Source organism: Drosophila tropicalis, unplaced genomic scaffold (genome assembly GCF_018151085.1).
Source record: "Drosophila tropicalis isolate 14030-0801.00 unplaced genomic scaffold, ASM1815108v1 contig_393, whole genome shotgun sequence".
Taxonomy (NCBI): Eukaryota; Metazoa; Arthropoda; class Insecta; order Diptera; family Drosophilidae; genus Drosophila; species Drosophila tropicalis.
The window spans coordinates 3,625,760-3,650,679 of NW_027172855.1; the positions used below are offsets into that span (position 1 = coordinate 3,625,760).

The following is a 24,920-nucleotide window of genomic DNA, read 5'->3' on the forward strand; positions in this document are numbered from 1 at the left end:
AACTTCAATTCTAGAACTAGTTGGGAATTACAGAAGAAAGAAAACATTTGTTTTTATTTATATGTTTTGGAATTGTAAGCTTTATATTCCCTTATTTCGCTTCTTTCAGTTGTAATTCCCAACCGGTTCTTATGTTAAAGTGGTATGATGGTAGTTATATCAACTGCAAAGAACAAAAATTCGGATGAATAACGCAAAATTTCTTTATCTTTTGTGAGAGGATCTGTATTAAATAGTTTTTAGTACATACATCTAGATGTATAATAACTGGTATAAAGCTAAACATCAAAACATTTGTAAATGTATTTTATCAGTTTTAGTTTTGTAAAAATCAGTTGTACATTATGTTTTCATTTCTTAGTTTGTTCCTTCATAAATTTTTTTTCTTTTTTTTTTTTTGGCATTAAAAGATCCTCAATAAACGTACATAGTCATGGTGTTTTGTATGTACATGTGTGTGTGTGTGTGTGTGTGATTTAGAGTTAATAATAGTATAATGTATGAATCGAAAATACATTTGTTTTTTGAAGTATATATCAGTTATCAGTAGTTATCTTAGGACTAGGCAATTAAACGAAAAAATAACTTTACATATCCGCAAATCGTTACGTTTTGATTCATTTCTCATACTTATAGACAATCTTGTAGATCGAAGAAAAAAACAACAAAAGCTCCAAAAAGATATTCCAAATAGGAACTATGCATGGGGTATTTGATATTTGTGTGTATGTGTGTGTGTCTGTAACCTGAGTTTAGTATATATAATGTTTGTATATAGCCTATGGCAGTTCTATGCCCGCTTTTTCGAATTCAAGGCTAAGCCTTCCTTCGTCAGTTTTGTGTATTCCGCTTGCATGATATTGCGACAATCTTCGATTAGCTTATCCATATCATCCTTCTCATACTTGTCCGTTGGTATTTCTGGCAGAATTTGAATCAGAGCATGACCAGGTCGGAAAGTTTTCTTATCATCGTCCATAAAGGCATATTTTGAAATGATAACCGGCTGAATGGGACACTTGCTCTGCATGGCAATATGAAAAGAGCCTTTCTTGAAGGGTAATAGAGTATCCTTGGAGTTACGAGTACCCTCTGGGAAGAGCAATAACTTGCAATTACGCTGCTGTATAGCCTTCGCCTCCTTTTGCAGGGAATTAATCGAATCAGATTTACGTGAACGATTGATATACAGAGTACCCCATAACCAGGCACCAATGCCAAAGAATGGTAGATAGAGTATTTCCTTCTTAGCCACCACAGTGGCCCGTCCAATCACTGGCCACAGATACGACAGCACACACAGATCCAATGCACTTTGATGATTCATCAGGATTACACTGCCATGATTTGTGCGTACATTCTCCAGACCTCTCACTTCCATGGTGATGCCCATTAACTTGCACAACTGTCGGAAGCACCAAGACGGAACCCTAAATAAAATGAAATCTTAATTATAGTATCTAAAACCCATTTGGATTTGATTTAAACTTACAGTGCATTGCGATAGTCTCGTGGTCGCAGTATCATAAAGGGCACACATAACATGACTATGGCTCCCGCTCCAAAGTATACGATGAACATACGCATTTGGTATGGAGCCTTGGCTGATATACTTAGGATAAGAGCCACTATGCAGGCCAGGCCGATTACCTCGCAAGTGCAAGCCATTTTGAACACGTTAAGAGGAAGCCTCCGTAGTTTAGAAATGCTGCAATAATTATTAAAAGTTAACAGAAAATGATTAATTAAAGATTTAAATATTGTTTTAAATTTTCAACAATACCTAATTAAAATGCTTATGACTTTCTTCCTATTAATTAAGTTCACATTTAATTTTGAATTTTGGAATTTTATCTTGAAATTTCATATAAATTTTTATGACAATTTTGACATTGCTACTGATATTTGATTAGGGATAAATATTCACATAACTGGCTAATCTGTTTGATTCTGAATGATTGATAAGCGATATAAAGAATGTGTTCAGTTTGGAATCAAAAAGGATTTTGAAATTACGTTAACTTTATAATGGAAAGGGTTTAAGATATCTGTAGCAGATCATAGTTAGATAAATTGGCAAATTGCCCGAATTAAAAAGGATTCGATTTGAGTGGTCATCGATGTCATATCAAAGGTAATAGACGTAGATATAAATAATAGATACTAAATTTAGCTAATCTATTTCATTTCAATAGTGATAAACATGGAATATCAAAAAATTCCCTTTTGAATTAATATATTTGATCAAAAAATGAAGCTCAAGAAAGAATAAGAGTTTTATCGTTAAGTTTTCAAATAAATTAAAATCGAATTAAATAAAGTGAATCTCCGATTGAACTACGCGGCGTGTCTACAATTGGTTTTATTTATAACTAAAAGGTGAAATATTTTCACTTTAGAATCATCGTGGCCTAAACGATAGTACAATTTTCCAAACTATTCCAACTTGGGCCTTTCAAATTCTTGTTTTCGAAAATGGTTATAAGTAAATCGAACTATTTTGTATAGTAAAATAGTAGGACTCAAAGAACAATATATGTACATATGAAAGTCCTATCAAATGTAAACAATCGATTGTAGAATTTAACAAATTTTATTTGATACCTTCCTATCAGTTTGTAAAAATTATCAAAGAGGTAAAAATAATGGTTTATCAACCGATTTCGGTGTTTATCAATTGTAAACATTACTGAATCATTTGACCAGAACCAACAAATGTATTTTATAGTTTTCTAACAAAAAAAAGATGCACTCAAAAATACAAAAAGCTATTAGCAAAAAATTTGTTAACTGGATTTTGCCAAATAGTTATAGCCAAAGGATAAAAAGCATTAAATCCTCTTTAAAGCAGTGCATATATGTACATTCAGTTATAATCAATTTAGCATTGAACAATTGCATTTGGTAATTGTTTAAACAATAGCAGTTACTCGATTAGAATTCATACGGTTGACGCATGCACAAAATTTGCTAATTAAATTGCTGTGATCGATTGGATTTATTACACAATCGTGTTTTTTTTTTTTTTGCCTTTTTGTTTGTTTTACCAGATAACTTTTATGGCCCATTTATGTAGACACAAGCGAGTCTGAATATTTGTGGATATTAACAATGGTCTAACAAAAATAAACACGATAAGGCTGACAGTCTGTTGGACTGGCTAATGATTTCCTCTTCTAGTCCAGTTAAAGTAAGAGTTTAATATGTCCAACTGCCACTTAGGTAGTTATACCTTTTAAAACTTTATAGCGAACCTTTATGGCGTCCGATTCAGCCGACCCGACAAACAATACTAAATATTTTTAGCAAGAAGAAAATTTCCAACCAGGTGAAGGCGAAGCCAAAGTCAAACTATTATAAATTGACAAAGAAAACCAAAAACAAAAATTCTTATCAATTGAGATAATTTGGTTTTTTTTGGATTAGGTTAAATTAACTTTGTTAATATATTTTATAATGAGTGCTTTTTAATTTGCAAATATAGAAAGTCCCAGCAACAGTGAACATGATATTATGACAACAAATATATGTCGTAAGCTTTGATTATCTTCAGGATCAGAATATAACTCTAATAGAGGGGTTTTTTCTTTGTTGTTGTTTAGCGTAATAGAAGGTACGAAGGTGTTGTTTACCTATTTTTAGCAATAAGTGCCTGGAAACATAATCTTTATCTGGACACATGTATAGTTACCTACGTATGTATGGCCGTAAAGATTAAACCCGTTGCCATTAAGAGTGTGAACAATAAAATATATTTGACAAGAAATCTCAGTAAATGAAAGAGGTAACCGATTAAGAAGCCAATTCTTTGGAAATTTAACTCAAACACTTTTAGTTTGTTTGCCCTTCCGAGATGACATTTTATTTATGTAGGTACTTGGCAAATGAAGTTTTTACACTATGACACCCCAAAGGTTAAGAGACTGTCATTAGACTCAGAGGTTGTTGGGTCATTTGCTGGTTTGTCGTTGTAGAAACTCTCGAGTACATGTGTGTGGTTGGTTATGCATAAAGTTTTCATATGCTTTGTTAATAGTCCCTAAAGGGAGGAGACTCTATCTCTCTCGAGGGGCACTAGTTGGCGTCTGTTGCCTGGTTATCAATTAGGGGGTAAGCACATTTGCAGGGACTCTATTTAATTTATAACACGCATACATACGTGTATGTTTCCTTCATCTTTCCACCTGTCACCGTGAAAAGGTCCTATGCACTCGTCTAATGTTAACCATGTTCTACTTTTTCCCAAGGCAAAGTGTATAATTATGGAGAAACCTTTATTATATTCAGGACTCTTCTATCCTTTAGTATGTACAGTGAATATCCGAAAACTATTACTCTGCTGTGTGGAAAATCTCTTTCGTTTTTATTCCATCAAAATTTAATCAAAATCTTAATTATTCATGAAAAATAAAGTTAAATTTCAAAGTTTTTGAGTTTTTTTAAACCAAGTTCTTTACTTGATAATCACAGATTAAGAAATATATATATATACATACATATATTACTCCTAGACACAAGTAGTTGATCAACCTATCAAGTTTAGTTGACTTACTAAAGATATGGGAAAATCAGATAATCGAAGATCCATTTTATTTGATTTAAAAAAGGGTTTCTGGAGTGTTTTGAACATTTTTAACAATTCTTAACTCTTTTACCACAGCTGGTAAATCTTCTTAATTGTCTAAGAATTTTTTTAAAAAATCTAAAAAAATTAAGACTATTATATAGATCCGTCCAAATATGTATCTTGTATATATTAGGATTGCTTTGGAATAAGATTTGCTTCACGATTGTAAAGTTGACATTTTATTTTGTTTTTCACTTGCGTTACCTACAATTAGTATTCATTTGGGCCATAAATAATAATAACAGGGAAATCGTGTACACAATTTACACCCTTCTTATATAAAAAAAAACTGAAAAATTTGCATATAGCCAGTCCCATTGCAAAATGTTGCCTTTGTCACTGAGATTTCTTCATAACTTAAAAATCTTCGCAGTTGCAGTTTTCAATTATTGAATTTTTACTTTATATGACATAAGTGAAGATTAAAAAGATCGTATATACATATGTATATACATACATGCATATGTGTAGATTGTAGTTCTATCTTTACGATGTTTGAAAAAAAAAACCCAGGTGGGCGATTAGCTCTACAACATAAGTACATACATACAATGTGTGTATTAGTAAATGTAGTTTTAAATAATCTACCTCAATATAAAACTGGGTATACTAAAAGGTGCCGGTCTATATGTACATATATGATAAGCTCTCTTCGAAATCGGTTCTGTTTCGGACGAAATTTACACCAATTTCTCAGTAAACTTAACAACGAAAGTGTTTAACTTATTGTTAGTTGCATTCTGCGAGGGCCTACTGTGTGTGTAGGTACATATGTATGTATGTACATATGTATGTAGATATAGAATTCACCTTTGTTCGATTACTAAATGCAATTGGCAGTATTGTCTTTTATGGCAAAAGCTGATCATAAAATGCGACTGTAATTGCAATTAGTCATTGTCATATTTTTTTTATACTCTTACAAATAATAAAATACAATGAATTTAATTTCAATTTTAAGAAATGAAACTACCATTTTAACTAAATTATTATTAATGGAGTTGAAAATTAAGGAAATGCTATGAATTTATCAAATCTTTTGATCTGATGATATTTTAAGTCAACACTTAATAAGTACTCAATACTTAAAATAAGTACCAAATGCACTTAGTGGTAGCATTTTATTACCTTAAAATCATTGATTATGATCTTGATTGCTCATTTGACTCTACAGAAAGCTTCTTCCTTGGTTTAGCAATTGCACTTAGGATTATTACGTGTATTGTCTTTTATTAGTCTTTGCTGATCCAAGATTATCAAAGGAAACTTCAATGACTAAAACTGCGCGTACTTCTCAATGTAGTAGCTCCAATTATAGCAATTATCATCATGGCTATCAAATCTGATTATTGCTGAAATATCGTTTAATGACAAAACTGACGATTATTTGGTCGTTAGTTTCTATCATTCAGACACATGACCTTTTCGCGGTCTAATTGCGTGTAGACCATCGGCGCGGGGGGTCGCTGAAATCTGATCTGAAGCGATAAGGAATACTGCCTGGTAATATTCATAACTGGCTCCTAAATGAAATAACAAAAACTTACGACTTATTGATTTTTCTGTTGGTCATAATATTTCTTTGGTTTATTTTTGTTTCTCGTTTTCTTTTTTTCGGGGAAGTTTTGTTAAATACACAAACAACAAATTGTATAAATATATAGTTAGGCGTGTATTTTCTTACTTTCTTTGTAAACCGATAAGAGTATTCTGATATCTGGTCGAGGCTGTCGAACTTTTGCCTGTTGCTATGAGCTAATTGCTATGGCTTGTATTTCTTTAGAAATGAAAAACGATTAACGATAATTCTATATTTTTATAAGCAGCACAGAAGGTAAACAAGAATTTAACAAGCAATTTTCCCATTTTATTTATACTGACAACCTATAATCTCTTCTAAAAAATTGATTAAATAATGCACTTAAAGTGCAAGGAATATTAGACGTGACGACTAGTAAGTTTGTTTGCTGAAATTGAATCCTGACTAAAATGTGATTAGAGATTGATTGATTTTCAATACACACAATGCAGTGGATACTGGGTTAATTAGATGAACCAGTGAATAGGTTCATTCACTTACTTAGTTGTTTACTAAATCAGTTGATCAGATATCCGTTAGCTAAGTTGTTCATTGACTTTGTTGTTTTATAGATCTTTTTGTCACGTATTAACGATCAGATGAATAGATTCCATGACTTGTTTAGTTTCTCACTGAATCAGTTGTTCACTCAATCATTTGTTCATTTATTTTGTATGTAATTAATGATGTTTTTAGATCTTTATGTATGACGGTGGCTTAGAAATGTGGTTTCCGATCAGATTGGTTTTTGAATATTCTATACCGAAGCATATAATATATATGTATCAAAGACAAATTTAACCTGTTTTTTAAGGTTTCAAAGGCAGATTATGGACCAACGATGTTGTGTTAAAAGAGGGACTAAAGGTGGAACTTTCCCTTGCTGGCAAAGCTTAAAACTAACACTAAAATTCGATGGCAGAATAATACAATATTATTCTATTCTGTTTAAGAGCTTCTATACTTTATCTTACAAATTTTATTAAATTCATTGCTATATTACTTTGTATATTATAATTTGGTTTAGTTACTTATTTTATGAACAATACTTCGTTGAATCATTTATTACACATATAAACGATAGAATATAAAACAAAGTTCACCATATAAACACACACATAACAAAAATGAAATTAAAACCTTATTATTTGTTTATTACGACATTCCATTATATTTAATGATTGCATGTTACTAGCAAGTAGTCCGACAAAATGGGCAGCTTTCATCATGAGAGACTTCTCCTTGATTACATTCTTAATTGGAACTTATTGTTAAAGCTTTTTCTAGTTTAAGATATTTTAGTAGAGTAGCAAATACTTATTAGCATTAAATTTCTACTAATGGCCCTTATTCACAGTCGAATTTGAAAAAAAAAAAACTCAACTATGCAAAAATTTCATAATTTATATATGTACATATTGTATTAGAGAATATTATTATTTTTGATCCAGAAACTAGTAATCTAAAGTTTAGTAGTTAAAGCTGGCTTTAATTTAAATATAATAATCAAGAAAATAAAGTATTATGAGAAGTTTTGTATACAAAAGTTGAATTATTTTGAGGATTTCCCATAATTTTGAAGCCAATTTGGTCAAAACTAACTTAGTTTCTTTCTTTTAGTTCGTTGAGACTAGATAACTAAATTGTTCAAAATTAGAATAAACATTTCATAGTCTAACAGTTTTTATTGTTTTAACACAAAGAACTTCAAGGGTATAGAAATTTCGACGTGCCAAAAGTGAATTCGTCAACAAATTGGTTTAAGTAAATAATGTAGATGATTCACATACTGTCAATTAGTCACATTTGTTTAACATATTCTCGTTATAATAGTTTATTGTATATTTATTTTAGTTGAATAACCAATCAATTGTATTGGTCTCATCTAAATTTTCTAGTTTCACATGGGTTAAAAATTACAAGTAACTACTACAAGTACTACATTTTAGATAACTATCTAAAATTGAAAAGGAGGTAAACCGTTCTTTTATTTTCTTTTCTTTTTGTTGTTGTTGTTGGACGTTATCTATTACGACAATCAGTTTGGCATGCCTCATGCCTTGTCGACTCATTAACCGAAAACATAAGCTTCAGTTTGTGGTGTGTGGTGTGATAAGATTATGGCATGATGCTTAGGCATTCGGCACTATATAAACAATTGTAAACCTATGTATATACATACATACATACATATAATAATAATTTCATTACAACATCGATGACTGGCAAGCTGCTGGTGGTGCTAGTTGTGACCGTAGTGTATTTCATGTATGTACATAGTGTCTCATTTTAGTGACCTTAATTTACCAGTAGTCAGACTGCAATTTCCAGTCAAGTTCAAAGTCAACAAGTGCACCAAATTGTCCCGTGAATGAGATCTAACTGATTGAGAGACCGAGACAGAGACTGGGACTGAGACTGGGAATAGACAATTTTGACTCAGACTTGACTCATTGCACCTATCTGCTGATGATGATGATGACAATGATGAAGATGTTGATCACGGGCAATTTAAAATCGAATGACTTTAAGTGAATGATGCTTTGCTTAGCTTTTTATAGGCTACAATTAAAGTTTTCCATTTAGCGAGCACTGAGAGAAAAAACACTGTTTAGGTTCACTTTCATTTAAGTCCTGTCTTTAAAGTTAAATTAGTATTATTTTCTTAAATAAAACGAGAACGTTTTGACATTTTGAACTTTTCAACCTTTAACTGCATGTCTCCGGTGTTTTTCAGTACTTTTGTTATACAATTTAGCAAATAATAAAAATTAAATATGTATTTTGAATTGTTGAAAATATATGTACAAAATATATATAGAAATACTTTAAAGTGTCAAAGGCTTATTTGAATAGTTTCGCTTGGCCTTTATACACTTTGTAGGGTTATAAAATAGTTTATAAACTATGGCTAATGGGAAAATTGAAAATGCTGTTTTTATTTTACATACATAATTCAAATACTAAGGCAAATTTTAAGATAAATAAAAGACTTTATTTTTATAAAGAAATGTTTCTTTCCACTTTTCCAACTATTCGTAGTTAGTTTTGAGTATAGAATATTAATTAATAACAAGTTACAGTTAACTTTGTCTAGACCAAATTACTATGATATGAAAATGTTATAGAAATGTTATTAACCTCGTTAAAAACTTAATTTGTGATTTCGATTTTTGTCCAAGTTTTGAATTTATTATTCGAATTTACCAAGTGTGGACAATTTAAATATTAAAATAGTTAAAATAATTTGCTCTTCAACACGCACAAAAAGTTTACAAAATCTAGTAAGAGAAAGAGAGAGAGTGGGTAGGAGAGAACGGGGGCTAATAAACACATATCAACTGGGATGCGTGGGAAGAAACAGTACAAAAACCCACGGGTGCCGGCAAGAGAAAAACGGAGAAAGAGGACGACGCGACGTGACACACAAAAATGTTTTCTAGGTAGGTTAGCAGTATAAAAACCACACGATACGAAAAGGGTGGGAAAGTAGGAATAACAAGGATTTGGGTTGTGAGAGGAAGGTAAAGGGGCCACAAAACAGCAAGAAGCAACATAATGAAGACAAGAAATGTGCGCAGCAATTTTGATAAAACTTAACCATCAAGTAAAAGCCTAAAGAGAATTTAATGAAACTATAGCACACAGTACAAAAAAGGTGAATTGTATAAACACACGAAACTGTTATGTGTGTTACATGGGTAGAAAAGGTATCCGACCAACTAAGCAACCACTCAAAACACAGCAATTGATGCCGAATTGTTGCTGTTGCTTTCACGCGTGGGCGTAATAATTGTTGTTGATGTATGTATGTGGAGGAATATTCTATGCAGCATCTGCCGCTATTTTTGCAATTTTTTTCAATTAAACTTGTTGCACATGCAGCACTTGAGTTGAGAGCAATTACAATAGATACCTCAGGGGATAATAATTCACTGTGATTTACACAAGCTTTGTATGGAAGCTATTTTTACTGAACGGTAAGTATTAATTAGTTAGTTCAAACGGCTACGACGTTGTCAACGCGTCAACGGACCGCCAACGTCCGTTCCATCTAAATGCAAGTATAGACTGATAAGGCAACCAACCCTCAAGTTTGAAATTATTTTACGTTCTTATCGAGAGCGCTCAAAATGAGCTTAATATCGATAACTATATCGATAATGTATCGAGCATTGCCGTGTTCGATAGTGCCATCGCTGTATCTTTCCGCGTTTTTATACCAGATGACTTTTTTTATTTAAGCGTCTAAAAATGCTTAATTTAGCCACAGAAGGAACAGATACCAGGGCTTGGAGCACTGCAATTGAGCCTTCGACTAGATCCGAAGAGGATTGCGATGCACGCTGCCGTCTGTGCCACCAAGCTGCAGGAACCGCAGTAAACATATTTGAGAATGATGTGGATTTCGGTAGCATGGGTAGCATAGCAAATCTCTGCCAGAATTTATACGGCGTGCAGGTAAATAAATCACTCTTTATAAACAATTTCGAGTAAGTTAAGCTATTTCGATTGTTTTGCAGTACGAACGCCATGAATTGCTACCGGAAAGGATATGTTCACGGTGCCTGGAGTTATTGGAGGATTCCTACATGCACCGCAAGGGCATGGAGGAGCGGGAGCTAGCCTTGCTCGCGGAACTTGGCGAGATGCTAAAACAGGATGCCAAATATCGTCCTGGTCTCAATGGCAATCCTGGTAATTTTGAGCCGGAAGAAGGCTGCATTATAGTGGATGTAGATCCTGATAAGCTGTCGGAGACAAGCGAAGATGAATTGTATGATGATGACGATGATGAGAATGGAGAAGAAGTCGAAGATGAGGAGGATGACGAGGAGGAGGACGAGAACATGCAAGCACAGAATGGCGATGAAATGGAGATGCCATTGGGCATGGACGCAGCCCAGATGGCCTTGATGGGAGCGGCGAATCTGTCACAGGACGCGACCATGGACTCACGTCCTAAATGTGCCTATTTGTGTCAGTTTTGCGATCTGGGCTTTACCTTAGAATCTGATTGTCAGCAGCACGAGAAAACAGCTCACGATGCAGCTGCTCCATATAGTTGCAGCTATTGTAACTTGCGTATGACAACTAGACCTCAATTGATTACCCATATTAAGACATTGCATGACGCTGACCGACCCTATGTCTGTGCACATTGTCGCAAGAGCTTCGTGCGACGCTCTGACTTAAAGAAGCACACTATAGTTCATACAGGCGTGCGTCCCTATACCTGCAGTGTGTGCGGCAAGAGCTTTTCCCGCAACACCAATCTGACCAAACATATGCGCATTCACAGCGGTGTAAAGCCATTCGTGTGCCAGCAGTGTCCACGCTCTTTCCAAACGTCTTCGGAGATGATGAAGCATATGCGTTCTCATGCTGAGATCAAACCTTTTCAGTGTCAGCGCTGTCCGTATTCATCATCGCGTAAGGACAAACTGGTGGCCCATCAGCAAGTGCACAATAAACGTGACGTTGAGCAGCAGCAACAACAGGGCCAGGCTCAGCTGCAGCCACAAATGCAACCACAACTGCAGCCCCAACTCCAACCGCACATGCTACAAAATTTTCTTTACCAACAGACCGACTTTACTCCGACTAAAGTCAAACCTTCTGGCCAGTCTAAATCATCACGTAATTTTCATTGTGATATCTGCGACAGGAGTTTTCAGCGCGAAAGAGATCTACAGCGGCATCGGGCTCTTCACATGGATACGCTCTTCTCCTGTAAGATCTGTCAACAGGGTTTCAATCGTCGGGAACAATTGCAACGTCATGAGCTTGAGGCTCATGGCCCTAGCTACACCTGTGGCGTTTGTTGCATTAGTTTTCTGCATCAAACGGAACTGGAGAATCATTTTAAAGTTCATCAACTTCAACATCAAATGGCCAAAAGTACTCAGGAGGCTATGAACGTGGCTGCCGTGCAGACAGCTGCAGCCAATGTTCTACCCATTCCCGTTTCCATGCCAATAATGCCCGTGGAGCAGGTGCAACTACGTCCTTCAGCCGCAGATATTCATTTTTATAGCAACATGATACCCACAATGAATTTAGGCTTCTATAATGAAACCCGACCGGAAGAGTAATACGATTATTATTAAGCACAGCGAAACTATAGTTAAGCAAAAAGTGTAAATTACAAAGTTAGTATCGATAATATGATTACCTTAAACATAACAAAAACTATATCAAGTCACACAGAATTTATGAATAATTTTGAAAGAAATAAAGGAAAAGCAATTAAGTTATTTTGATAAGATCAATTTGTATGATTTAAAGAGCTGCACGAATGACCGAAACAAAAACTCAAGTAAGCAATGTTTAAAATAATGGGATTCAAGTGAATGAATTAGCTGACCTAAGACTTAGTCGCCAAACATTCTAACAAAAATTTTAACAAATTTTATGGCATACTCAATTAATTCGATTTCATTCATAACTTATAGGCATAGGCGGATCTAGATCTGTAAAATGAGGGAAGTTTGCCTCTTAAAGTATGCAATATAATATTGATTGTTTTCAACAAATTTATAACTTTTCGTAAGCTTTGCAATTTAAAAAGACTATTAACAATGTTTTCTTCGAAGATTCTTAGTTACGCACAGTACAAAATGTACTTTGAATGCTTCAAAAGACGCATTTCTCTCCTGCTTATTGTATACTTTAAGGGGCAAATTTCCCTTATTTTACAGTCCTAGATCCGTCTATGCTAATGGATTCATGTTAAAGTTTTTTATGAGTGAATTCATAGAGATATCTACATATATTTGTTTTTGACTTACGATTTCTTGTTACATTATTATTATTAAATATTGAATATTAACTTTAACCCATTTTCGACAGAAGTTTATACAAAAGTGAAACCTCGATATAACGAACTTCATTATAAAGAATAACTCAACCTAACAAATTTTTCTCTATGTCCCTTGAAAAAAACACGATTACTATACGGAATCAATAGATATAACGAAATATTTTCTGGTTCTCTTCAGATTCTTTACATCGAGATTTCACTGTATTTCGTAATTTTTACATTATTTGTGAATATTTTGAAGTAATTATTTGCATTAAATAACAATTACTTTTGAATTAAACTAATGTTAAGATTCCCAAATTAAATTAATTTACTTTATACTTCCATTTTATCAAATATCATCTATATATATATAATTCTCGTAAACTATACAAAAATACAGAATTTTGGAAAACATAAAAAAAAATTAATGCTTCAAAAGGCGAAAATTAAACAATATTATCTTAAATTTCGTTTACAAAACTTGAAAAAAAAAATGGATATCAAAGATAAAGATAGGATAAGATAAGATAAAGATTTGATAAAGAAAAGGACCCAGACCAAAACTTTGACTTTCTTCATTGTGTTAATTGTCGCCTAATGAAATGGGCTATCAATTTAGTTTATACATATATCTTTATTAGCAATATCTAACTTAAATTTGAATTGCTCTCTATTGTTAATGAAGCAATGTGGGTTAATATGATTAAACCGATTTCGGATAAGCCGAAACGAATTTCAATAGAATTTTTCTTGTGGCAAATGGCACTTAAATTTTATTATATTTTCTTAACGCATTTGCAAAGCAATGCACCATCAACTTGTTGCATGCAACAAGTTGGATACCTGTGTTAAAAACCAGACTTTTTCCATTGGTCTTGTGAGATGGCGCAGATTGTTTCTTGAGCCCCATCTGTGCGGTCGTGTCTCCACAAGTTGTCGTCCTCCACATGTTGCAAACGTTGAACGTGAATTTTGAAATACCTTTTTTACCTGTGATTTGTGCTGGTGCTGACAACGTCGCAAATGCAATAGAATAAAGAAATAATAAATATAAGAAATGTGCCCAAGTTGCCATAAATAAAGTGAGTGGCGTTCGTTTATTTTTTCCCCGACGAGAATGAGACTATAAATTCATAACCGAACACGCAATCCCGGACCGATCGAGCCAAAAAGGAATTCTTACAAGGCAATACAAAAGTTATCACTTTTAAGTTTAGAAGCGGCTAGGGAGGTGGCAAGAAGGTAAGGTAAGTTAAGTTAAGTACGCAATTATTTGGCCAAAATGGAGGGGTCATTTCGCCATTGGGGGACTTATGCTCATCGCTTGGCTTGAGGTCTAAAGGTGTTGGCGTTGCCCGCTGGGTGCCTCTGCCTATTTGTTGTTGAATGGCAATCTTTTTGTGCCATGACAAATGAATATGTTGTTGGACCAGGGATAATGCCGCCAACTCCATCCATTCGCCTCTTTGATTGAATTGAAATATCCAACAGCGTCTCCGAAAGGTAAAGCAAGGGACAAGAACACAAGTTAGTTGTTTGCATGATTTTAGTAGCTGCAGCTACTTTTGTCATTCTTCAGCGAAAGAAATAATGTATACAACAAAATAACCAAAGATAAGAGGCACGAGACGCCGACATAAAAGGCATCTGCAACCAAGACATTGTTGCAGACCTGCCTGACTGTCCCTATCCTTATTTTCTTCGTATTTTTTTTCTTTCAATTTTTTGGCGAAAATGTTAAAAGCCGAACTACCAAAAGAATATTTCGAATGGACCGAAAAGTATTTGTTCGCATTGCCAAAATGGCAACCTTTTTTAAATTTCATTTTAAGTAATCTTACTCAAACTTGGTCTTAACTTGTATATCTAAATATAGATGGCTCAAGCTGTTTTATGGATTCCAAAATTTGTTAAAAAATCTATTAAAATTCTATGCTCAAAAAGAGAAACAGAAAACTTTGTTAAAATATCATCTTAAAATAAGTTAGTTGACTGAGGGCAGCTCAACCTTTGAGTGTCGAAATTCTTATCCAACTAAAAATGTAATTGGGTCTAGTAAAGACATTACTAAAACTAAATATCATGAATGGAAAGTTCTAATAAGAAATGGATTGTGTTATTTGATAGACAACATAATTCAGGACAAAGGTCTAGTCCAATTAAGACCTTGTTGTTCAGCAAGAATTACACAGGCCAACATGATTTTTGCTGACGTTAACTTTGAGATGTGCTCTTAAGTAATTCGGGTACCCTGATTCTGACTTGTTTTTTGTCCATCACGTCCAGATTTTGTGAAATCTGGATATCTGTTTCAACTTTTTTAACAGATTTGATTTCAATGTAAGAAAATTAGTTCTTGTTTGCACATAGAATTAATAAACAATATGTTACACGCAGCAGAGTTCCATAATTCTTTAAAATTAAAAAGCAGACAATACTTGGAATCCCTATAGCATACTTTTTGGTTGAAATTTTACTCATTATAGAACTATATCCAGAGTGTAAGATATTATGCTTTATAACAAAGGAATAACTCTTTGATATTTTGCAAATTTCTTTTAAATCAAGCCTAATATATTAATAGAATAAAATAATAATGTTTTAAGATCAATATTTTGCTTATATCATGGAATAATATATTGCAAATAAGGTCATTTTGAATAATTTGAATGTATTTTTTCGAAATTCTGACGTGATGGAGATAAGCTAAGTACAGGGCCTTGATCAGCACCCCCCCAATTACTATAGGAGACCTGTTGATATCAATATCTTATGAAACCGATTAAAAATTTAAATAATTACTTCCTTTGTAGGGAGTAAAAGTTAACAAAATTTGTTAGCCCCTTAAAGTGTGCTATAGACTTTCAAATATATACAAATTTTCTATTTATGTAAGTCTGAAACTTGCAGTATTTAGGTCAAGAATTACAATGACTATCGGCAAATTAAATTCCGGTTAGTATTTAAGAAATGTTTACTAAAATGCAGTGTCGGATTAGTCATTTGGCAGTATTAGCTGCAGGCCTCGCGTCTTGAAATCAAAATAGGTACCTTTAAAAAAAAAAAAAAAATAAGTGAATTCGGAAAATTTCTTCTTATTTCTTAACAACTCTTTACTTTGCGAAACAGTGAATTTGCCAAATTTTCAAAATTTATATCTAATGTTAAGATGAAATGTAAGTCATGCTAAATATCAACTTCTCCTTTTCAAGCGGGACAAAAAAAAGGCCAAAGAATAAGAAAGTTATTCCCAAAACCCTAAACCCTCTTTTCAAGTCAGAACAATGTTTTACAAACTGCAGACCTCAAAATGGAAGTTTATTGCCAATTTATGCCAAATATTGTGATGTATCATGATGTATCCTTTCAAAAATCGATATATTGAGGTATTTAAATTTATAATTTAGGTATATATGTATTTCTTAAATCGGTTACGAATTGGTGAAAATGCAAATAATCCTAATTTTATAAAGCTGTCAATGTTATGTCAATTTTTAAAATTAAAATATCACTTTTCATATTACAGATTTTTATCAAGATTTTCGAAAATATTTTTGAAATATCCGAATTATTATTGCAATTTTAAACTAAATTGCGAATTAACTGAGATATAACTTTTTAAAATCGGTTAGAAATAGTTGAAAATGTAATCTGAAAAAAAAACAACTTAAAGTTTATGTTTAAAAAATTGAAAAAAAATATTATCATTGCGAATGGTTTTGACCAATTTTCATTCGTTTTCTATTTTGTTTATTTAATTTCCATAACGGTCCGAAAATCTTATAAATATCAAGGATTGGTTTGGTGGTTGGGTTAATCCGGCACTGCTTCAGTGAGTAAAAGTTTATTGTCCATTAAAATTGATTCCTTCTTCATTACTTAAGCTTGTGGGCTAACAGAGTGAATGATTTCACAAGAAAATTAGTTTTATGATCCGTTTGGATTATTTTGTTATGGTCTAGGAACCGGTAGAAGGCACCTCTTTGGGGGCCAAGTTGTTAGAGGCTCCAAAAGAAGAGCAAAATCCAATACATCTACATGTATACATTTGTATATGTATGTATCTTATTCTTAGTGGAATGAAAATCTCACCTATTCTCTCTCAGTAAAAGATTATTATTGCCAATTGTTCATGGGAATATGTTTTTGCATTTGCATTGCCAAATATTTAGGTCATAGGAGAATACAACAAATGTACGCGAAAAGGATCAGTATAAGAAAAGGATAATGTCTTGTAAGGGGCATCTTTTAGCTTTCAACCATGCTGGATAAAGATCTTGGCTAGCGATTGACATTATATGTATGTATGCATGTTCCCTTATATGCTTCCACCCTCCTCCCCACTTCTCGGCCACATTGTTTATTTGCAAATTGTTGTTGTCGTCGCCGACGTCGACGTCTGCGAGCGACATACTTACAATACATATGGGAATACGAATACGTCAATGTCAGGCATTGAGACATTCAGACAGACACTTTACAGCTGTCAGCAGCCTCCTCCTCCCACCAATCCGCCATCCGCACCCTCCCCTCCCTTCCTCCTATGCAATTTGTTTGTTGTTGTTTTCATATTTTATACAATTTCTCTCTCTCGCTCTCTGTCTGTCTGTCTCTGAAAACTAACTAAATGGCTTTTGGTATTCACATCCGTTTCACTTGAGTTTTGATCAGATGCAATTCACTTTCTTTTGCTCAGACAATGCAATGGCAACGGCAATGCAACAAATAATGTATAACGTTCCACTTGGCTGACAGTCAAAGTTAGACCCCAGGTATTTCTCCATCAACAGCCTCATTGTGTGTTGGTCTTGGACCCATCGTCATCGTCAGTATCATCCGTTTACTGTATCATAAACATTTATGCCAATTTTTTCGCTTCTTTTTTTTTTTGGTTTCGCGAAACCTGTTCCCCGCTTCTTTCCCAGTGATTTCTTGAGGTATTTGCTTGGCACGACATTTGCTCCTTTTGTGGCTAGTAGTAGGTACTACTAACTACTAACTACCTAACTCCAACTTCCACTTCAACTCGGTGGCGATGACGTCGTCGTCGTAGTCGTCGTCACGCAAACTTTTAATTCCTTCATTAATTCAGTCGGCAAACGGTTAGCCGGTTCGGTGGGCGTAGAAGTAGCTGGAAGTGTTAATTAGTTGTTTGTGTCTCTTTGGTCGGTTATGCTTCATAGAATATATACTAAATTTATGTATGTATATATGTTCTAGATGTAGTTACATACTTATTTAATGGTTGCCCTGGGAACTTGTGTCAATTGTGAGTGGTTTTTAAGCTTTGTAGAGCATTCGTAACCATTAATCTCTAACGATAAGATAAGAGCTTGGCATCTAACATTATTACTTTCAAATTCACATTTGGTTTGTACTTGCTCAAGATGCTTTATTAATTAGATGAGAGCACTTATTAAATAGAAAATGTATAGTCTTTGTGAATTTCACTTTTACCATTGCATTCTTAAGTTTCTTTCAAGTCAAATTGGGGTTAAGATATTATTCTCATTATTCAATAACAGAGGAATCTCTCGAGTAGTATTAAAGTGTAGCCGACAGGCAAATTCTGAATCTCTTATTCTAGTTATTTAATGGGTACCTACATCATAAATATTTATAAGCATGAGGTATGAGGTTTTTTAGTAGGCACAGGCCGATCTAGGGCTGTAAAATGGAAAATTTCGCCCCTTAAAGTATGCCTCTATACTTATTGGCAATATTAAATCTAAAAACGCTCTTTTGATTTGATATGTATATTGTTATGATGGTGTAATAGTAAGACAAAAATATACACTTATTTTTATTCTGTACTTCATTTTTAATCCTAGATATCAAAGAGTACTTAAATATAAATTTGTAAAGTTCGCCTCTGCCTTTATGTTAAAAAGATTTTATATTCTATTAATTTTTGTGTATAATAAATATTTTGACAATTCACATCAATCTAATTGACTTTTTATGAAAGTTAAATAGGATAAATTTTCACCGAAAGTATGTTAAAATATTTTAAAGAAATTGTTTTGCTTGTGAGAGGAAATTAAGGGATCTTGCACCCATAAGTATGCAACAAGCAGTCCAAGAATCTCGCTTTTGAAACATCTAAATAAGTGAAAACTAAAATCATGAAATAAAATATAGCTTGTAACCAATTTAGACCAATTAGACATACGAAAAGTCTCAAATTTATTGCATTGGTATATATGTATGCATAAGTATTGCATACCTTAGAGTGCAAAGTTCTCCCACTTCCTTCAATTATGTTTGCATCAAACTGTTAACAGAACACCCCAAAACAAAGTGATTTACTTTTTTGGCTTTTGAACAATTTTCAGGCAATTCATAAATAACTAGAACTACTATATGGCTATATGTCTTGTCAATAGATTGAATGCTATTATTTTCAATTGCAAATTGTTGGTATTTCTTGTTACCTGTTTTCATCATTGGGAAACATATACGCACACACACACACACACACTCACACACATATGGATTATTGTGATCATCCTTCGACTCCTACGAGAAGAGAGATCTCCATAATTGTTTAAATTGCACTGCCGACCCAAACGGTCGTGTGTCGAATCTTCATTTCCATTTCCACTTTTTGAGAAATTCTTTTTGTTTTTCTCGCACAATCTTCCACTCTAGTTGGTTGGTTGGGCCAACAACCTGCTGCCAGCGCGAGGACAAGCTACAAATTAGCGTGATACGAGGAGGAACTGGGAACTGGGACCTGGACCTGGACCTGAACCTGGGGTGTTGTCCAGAGATGTGTGCGTGGCAATCCAATACCAACCAATTGCCGTTGCATGGCCTTTTGCAAATAAATTCCTCCTTTGAGCCGACTTCAAAATCAAATTCAAGCAAAAGATGTGCGCATGTGCGCAGGTGATGTTTGGTTTAAAGTCTTGGCCAAACAACCACTGCCTGAAGGGGCATCGCACCTCAATCCTAGTCAAGCCCCTCTCCCCCTTCAGTCACTAGCCATTCCTGGTTATTGTGGGTGTGCAGCTGTGCTGTCAACTCTCTTGCCTTGATCCATACGGAAATTGTGGAGAGAAAAGGGTTTTTTGTGCAATTGCGATTGCATTTTCTTTATCGCATCTGCACAAATTACAAAAACAAAAATATCTATATACATACATACATTTCACTCTTCTGCACGTTCCCAAAAGTTAGTTACCTGGAGATGGAGAGAGGAAGGAGAGAGGGCACCACAAAAGTTATGTTCCATGGGATGCCTTTGGAGGTCACTTAGGCAATCGAACGTGTCCACATTTGTTTTCCTTCTATTGAAGAAATTCTCTTCTAAACTTCTATTTTTTGTAGTTTTTGTTGTTGTCACGACATTGGATTTGCGGTTTGAATCCTAGGCATCGGGCTTGAGGTTTTTTTTTTTGGAAGTGTGTTCTTTGTCTTTGACTTGCCGCGTGGGTGACCCACGATGTGATAGATACTTACCAGATACTTACCTTCTGTCTGTGCCCCAATGCCAGTTTCTCTGAAGAATTGCCACAGTGCTAATAAGTAGATATGACTAGCAAACAACTAGAGAATGCCATTCTTTTAAAATTTATGTTGTAGGCAAAACGATTGACTAACTTCAATGACGTCGAAGTGTGAATACCCTTGATCTTGTTTCACTCCAGTCAAATGAATAATAAACCATGATGTAAAAAAATGTAAAATAATTCGTAAGGTATTTCAGTTTTAAAAAGATAAATGTGAAACTGAATATTAATCATATGAAATAAAAAATCGTTCTACCTACATATACACTGCGTGTCATCAGTTTAGAAACCCTCTCTCTAGTTGTTTTTTCTAATTTTTACTTTTCTATTGCACTTGTTGACGTACAATTTTGTTATTTTTCCTTACAATGCTCATTTTTAATCTTTATGACAAAAGAAAAAAGCTCTTTATAAGAACCGTTATATAATTTTGACCTATTTATGATGGCACTAACCTGATGAACCAATTCAAAAATTAATCCTGTGACAATATTCAGTTGTCTTTTTTAAAGAGAATTTCCAAACGGTTTCGAAAGTATTTAATGTGGGAGGGTGGCGCTAACCTGATGACTCGCAGTGTACATATGTATGTTCATTTGGAAGAAACTTGTGTGGTTAACATTGCATTTCTGTGGAAATGTCCAAATAGAGCAGAACTGTGTCTAAATTAAACATGGACCGACTTGACAGATCTTGGCCTTGGTCAAGATTTCAAGTATTTCCAGTGGTGGTCTCATTCAAAATCGGCCAAAATCTCAAGATGTCGAATACTAAATATATACAAAAAAAAAAAACTTGGGCTTTTGATCTATCTGATTACCCTTTTTGGTATTGGTGATTATGAATCTAAAGTTAATTTCTTAGATTTACCATCAAGCCCATTTCACGACGGCTTAAAAAGCATGCGTCAAAAGGAAATGAAACGTTGAAAAATGAAAAGTCCTTAGAAAAGAAGAATTAGTTACTTAGTTTTCAAATTTATGAACCTTGAATTTGTCTTACAACCAGCAATTAGGCAATTAAATAAAACCGCTAATTTACCCAACCAAACCTGTTGAAATATTCTTTTGCCTTTTAGGAATGTTCAATGAATTGATTAATGAACAATGACGTTAAACTGTCAGGGTCAAGGTGGCAACTGAAAGGTCAGATGCTGAATCGGCAGTCATCAAGAGTCATCGAGACGACTGTTACTACTTCTTTATGCAATATTCAGTTTTTGCAATTCATATGACGTTAAACTGTCAGGGTCAAGGTGGCAACTGAAAGGTCAGATGCTGAATCGGCAGTCATCAAGAGTCATCGAGACGACTGTTACTACTGCTTTATGCAATATTCAGTTTTTGCAATTCATAAAATCCATTGCAATGGCCATCGGTTCGCCATACGTCTAATTGTTTGCTGCCTTTTATTGCCAAGTAATTCCGGGTCTTAAATGGTGAGGACAAGTTTTTGCTGGCCTCCATGGATCACCTTAGCCATGCACGTGCTGGCATTCGCATCCGAAGTGATGGTGTTGAGACTCAGAAGCGCAAGACCGCCGTTGAAAAGGCCCAGAGAAGTCTGGCATGTCCATCATATTGCATAACCTGCACGCGACAAGAAATTTAACGCAATGTAATGGTTGACAATGCCATAAGAGCTATAATATTGGCCATTGAATTGGATTGAATTGAAGTTACATTAGATTTGCTCGATCTTGTTAGCTGTCAGCCTTGTTAGGGTTTAGGCAATTAAGATTCGATTAAAAGTTTTCACACGCCAGAGGATAGCTCCCAGACGCCTAGAAAAAAAGAAATACAAACAAAATCTCCCACATAAATTAACACTCAAGTTCTGACTGCCGTTTCCATTTCCGTTTCCTACAGGGAAGACTTTCCATTTTGGAAGATGTGAAAACATGAACTGAACCTGATTTGGCATTCATCGTCGTGACTTTTGCTGCTGCTGGTGCTGCTTCTCTTAGTGTTCTTTTGTTACTGGCTGTGAAATTCGTAAATTGAATCCCCTTCACCTTGTTCATCTTCATGGCTCTTAACTAAGCTATGCACACGTAATTATCCTTAAAGCCAGAAACGTGACGATATTTGCAATTTTCATGCAATTTTAAGTTCCGTTGAAAACTGAAAAAAGAAGAATGCGAATATTAATGACAAGAAGCTACTGCCATTGCCTTAAAGTGGATAAATACTTATTGTAGTCGGCATTTGCCTCTTCTTTAATTACAACCTCGGGCCCAGGACTTAATCGATCTTTTGCAAATCTCACTAATTAAACTATCAAAAATATTCATGGTGTAATTTTTGCTAATTAAAGAGCTTGAATTAAAGTTCGCATTAGCTAATGTGTAATCGTTTTAAAACAGAAATTTTGTTTTCATCAAATTCAGATTAATCAGATATTAGAAATGTAAAAAATTGTGTAAAAACCAAAATAATAAAAAGAGATGACTTTATAGAAAAGACTTTAAATACTAAAAGCGTAAAAGAATGTTCAAATGGTTAACATTGATGCAGAGGAATAGATATACATATATATTCTTGATCAGCATGAGAAGCTGAGTCGATATAGCCATGTCCGTCTGACCGTCTGTCCATCCATGCTTATGCGTTTTACTCAGCCATCTTAAGAGCTATCGGGCTGAAATTTTTTTTTCTGTGCTTTTATTTATAATGAAGTATTTTATGGACTGCATTTCTTGTTTTACTTATTTCTATGATTCTTTTATATCCTTTTAACTGTATAAAGATATTTTCAAGTTTCAAGTTTTCGCTGCACACGGTTTTTCCACACGGATCTGCCGCGTAAAGCGAGGTACAGGTGTATATAATGCTTAATAAATAAAATGTAACAAAAATTGCCAACAATTTATGAATTATTATTTTGCAATACAAATTAACAAAAACATCTTTACATGGTCATGAAGACCAGCAAAAGAAAAGGATTTTTGCTCCCCAACACCTTTTGCCCTTCAGGACCAAATTAAGACATTTTTGTCAATTTTTAATGTAAACTAATAGTTTATTAATCGTTGGCAATTAAATTTCATTAGGTTTAATGTTAGTTTTTATGCAGAACATGCCCTCTATGCCCTCTTAAGGGCATAGAATGGATGCATACAAATAAAGCCAAATGACTCGGTGGGGTACTTATCGTGCCATAAATAATTTCCCGTATGAATAGCTAGACTACTTAACTTATTTTTATAAGGTCTTGGTGGCGACCAATTGGAATAGGTAAACGCTTCGCCACTGTCGACCCAGTAAAAAAAATATGTATTATGAAATTTCATGGCCAGGTCAGAACCACCTAACCATACTAAAGTATTTGTATCTGTAATAACAGAGAATTTATTCATTTCATTTCATTAAAGGGTGAAGGATAAATACTTACCGGCCCCTGACTTTTTAATAAAATCAATCAAGGATTTATGTTGCGATGGATTGTGAACGGTCGCCAAAATTAGACCATGTTTCTTGCATTCTCTATCTGCATTAAAGAAAGTCTTACGGTGGTTGGAATAAAGGAAGAGTTCGCTATACGAACTAAAAATTCTTGGTTCAGGCCCATAAATGTTTTCCCATCCAAACACAATCAAAATGGGGGAAAAACACAATAGAACTTGGAATATCATTGTATTGACTTCTAATTTGCAATGAATACTTTAAGTTCGATCGGTGCATGTTAAATACTTTTTCTATGTAGTTACGTACTTACAGAACGAATGGCGTGATTAATTCGATTTTATGGTATGCAAATTTATTTCCTTACAAATAAATAAATATTTTTCAAGCATTCATAATCCTGTTAAGTCTACAAAAATTTAGATTCATTTGCCATAGCAAAAAAATTTAAATTAAAATAAATATTAATTAATCTCGTGCGCATATCGCAATATTTTTTTTTTTTTTTGTTCTTTGATTTTTTAATAACAATAGTTTTGGAATTAGGCATTCTTTCCAAGTTTATTCGAACTACATTTTTGTATATTTATTTTTATTTGCGATCTATCCTAAAAGGACAATAAGCAAATGTTGTCAATGCTAATCATGAAATGGGGGTGGAATTACCAGTCGGTCTCTGGTCTAAATAGCAGGTCAAGCGGGTTACATATTTTGCACACGTCGGTACCCCAGGCTTCGGAATGGCCTTGTAGAGCAGGCCAGATCTCCTGCCTGCATTTTGGAGAGACTTAAGCTTAGCTGACTTCTCTTGACCTTAATGTGAGCTCTCCAAGATAAACGCCTGTCAAGGGTAAGGCCTAGTGACTTCACCTAATGCAGAAGAGCGTTTCATCAAGGCTTTTTGGCGGCACTTGCTCCTGCGAGTGGCGAATGTCATATGCTGCGTGTTATCCGTATTGACTGAGTTCCAAAAGGAGCGAAAAGAACAAAG

General features: G+C 34.1%; 2 protein-coding genes and 1 long non-coding RNA gene across 5 annotated transcripts; 1 reads left to right on the forward strand and 2 right to left on the reverse strand.

The window, feature by feature from the left end:
- Positions 1–199: 199 nt before the first annotated feature.
- On the reverse strand, positions 200–10,265 carry Agpat2 (1-Acylglycerol-3-phosphate O-acyltransferase 2). Of its 3 annotated transcripts, none has more exons than XM_068284411.1 (3): positions 10,123–10,265; positions 1,493–1,708; positions 200–1,430 (listed from the first exon to the last, which is right to left on the reverse strand). In XM_068284411.1, exons 2-3 carry the CDS (start codon positions 1,666–1,668, stop codon positions 791–793), a joined length of 816 nt encoding a protein of 271 aa, XP_068140512.1. In that variant the 5' UTR covers positions 1,669–1,708; positions 10,123–10,265; the 3' UTR covers positions 200–790. The 3 variants fall into 3 exon arrangements, with proteins under 3 accessions (XP_068140512.1, XP_068140514.1, XP_068140513.1); XM_068284413.1 differs by lacking the exon at positions 10,123–10,265 and adding an exon at positions 9,348–9,363; XM_068284412.1 differs by lacking the exon at positions 10,123–10,265 and adding an exon at positions 1,784–1,912.
- A 151-nt stretch (positions 10,266–10,416) lies between these two features.
- On the forward strand, positions 10,417–12,472 carry prg (piragua). The gene is made up of 2 exons (XM_068284424.1): positions 10,417–10,667; positions 10,730–12,472. Exons 1-2 carry the CDS (start codon positions 10,461–10,463, stop codon positions 12,299–12,301), a joined length of 1,779 nt encoding a protein of 592 aa, XP_068140525.1. The 5' UTR covers positions 10,417–10,460; the 3' UTR covers positions 12,302–12,472.
- Positions 12,473–23,525: 11,053 nt separating this feature from the next.
- Positions 23,526–24,169, reverse strand: LOC137573059 (uncharacterized). Its single transcript, XR_011031797.1, has 2 exons — positions 23,919–24,169; positions 23,526–23,858 (listed from the first exon to the last, which is right to left on the reverse strand). It is a non-coding gene; the product is annotated as an uncharacterized lncRNA (long non-coding RNA).
- Between the last annotated feature and the right edge of the window lie 751 nt (positions 24,170–24,920).

Coding starts and splice junctions, on each gene's coding strand:
- prg (XM_068284424.1), top strand. CDS start 10,461: ATGCTTAATTTAGCCACAGAAGGAACAGATACCAGGGCTTGGAGCACT. Junction 10,668..10,729: donor AGAATTTATACGGCGTGCAG/GTAAATAAATCA, acceptor ATTGTTTTGCAG/TACGAACGCCATGAATTGCT.
- Agpat2 (XM_068284411.1), bottom strand. CDS start 1,668: ATGGCTTGCACTTGCGAGGTAATCGGCCTGGCCTGCATAGTGGCTCTT. Junction 1,431..1,492: donor CGAGACTATCGCAATGCACT/GTAAGTTTAAAT, acceptor CATTTTATTTAG/GGTTCCGTCTTGGTGCTTCC.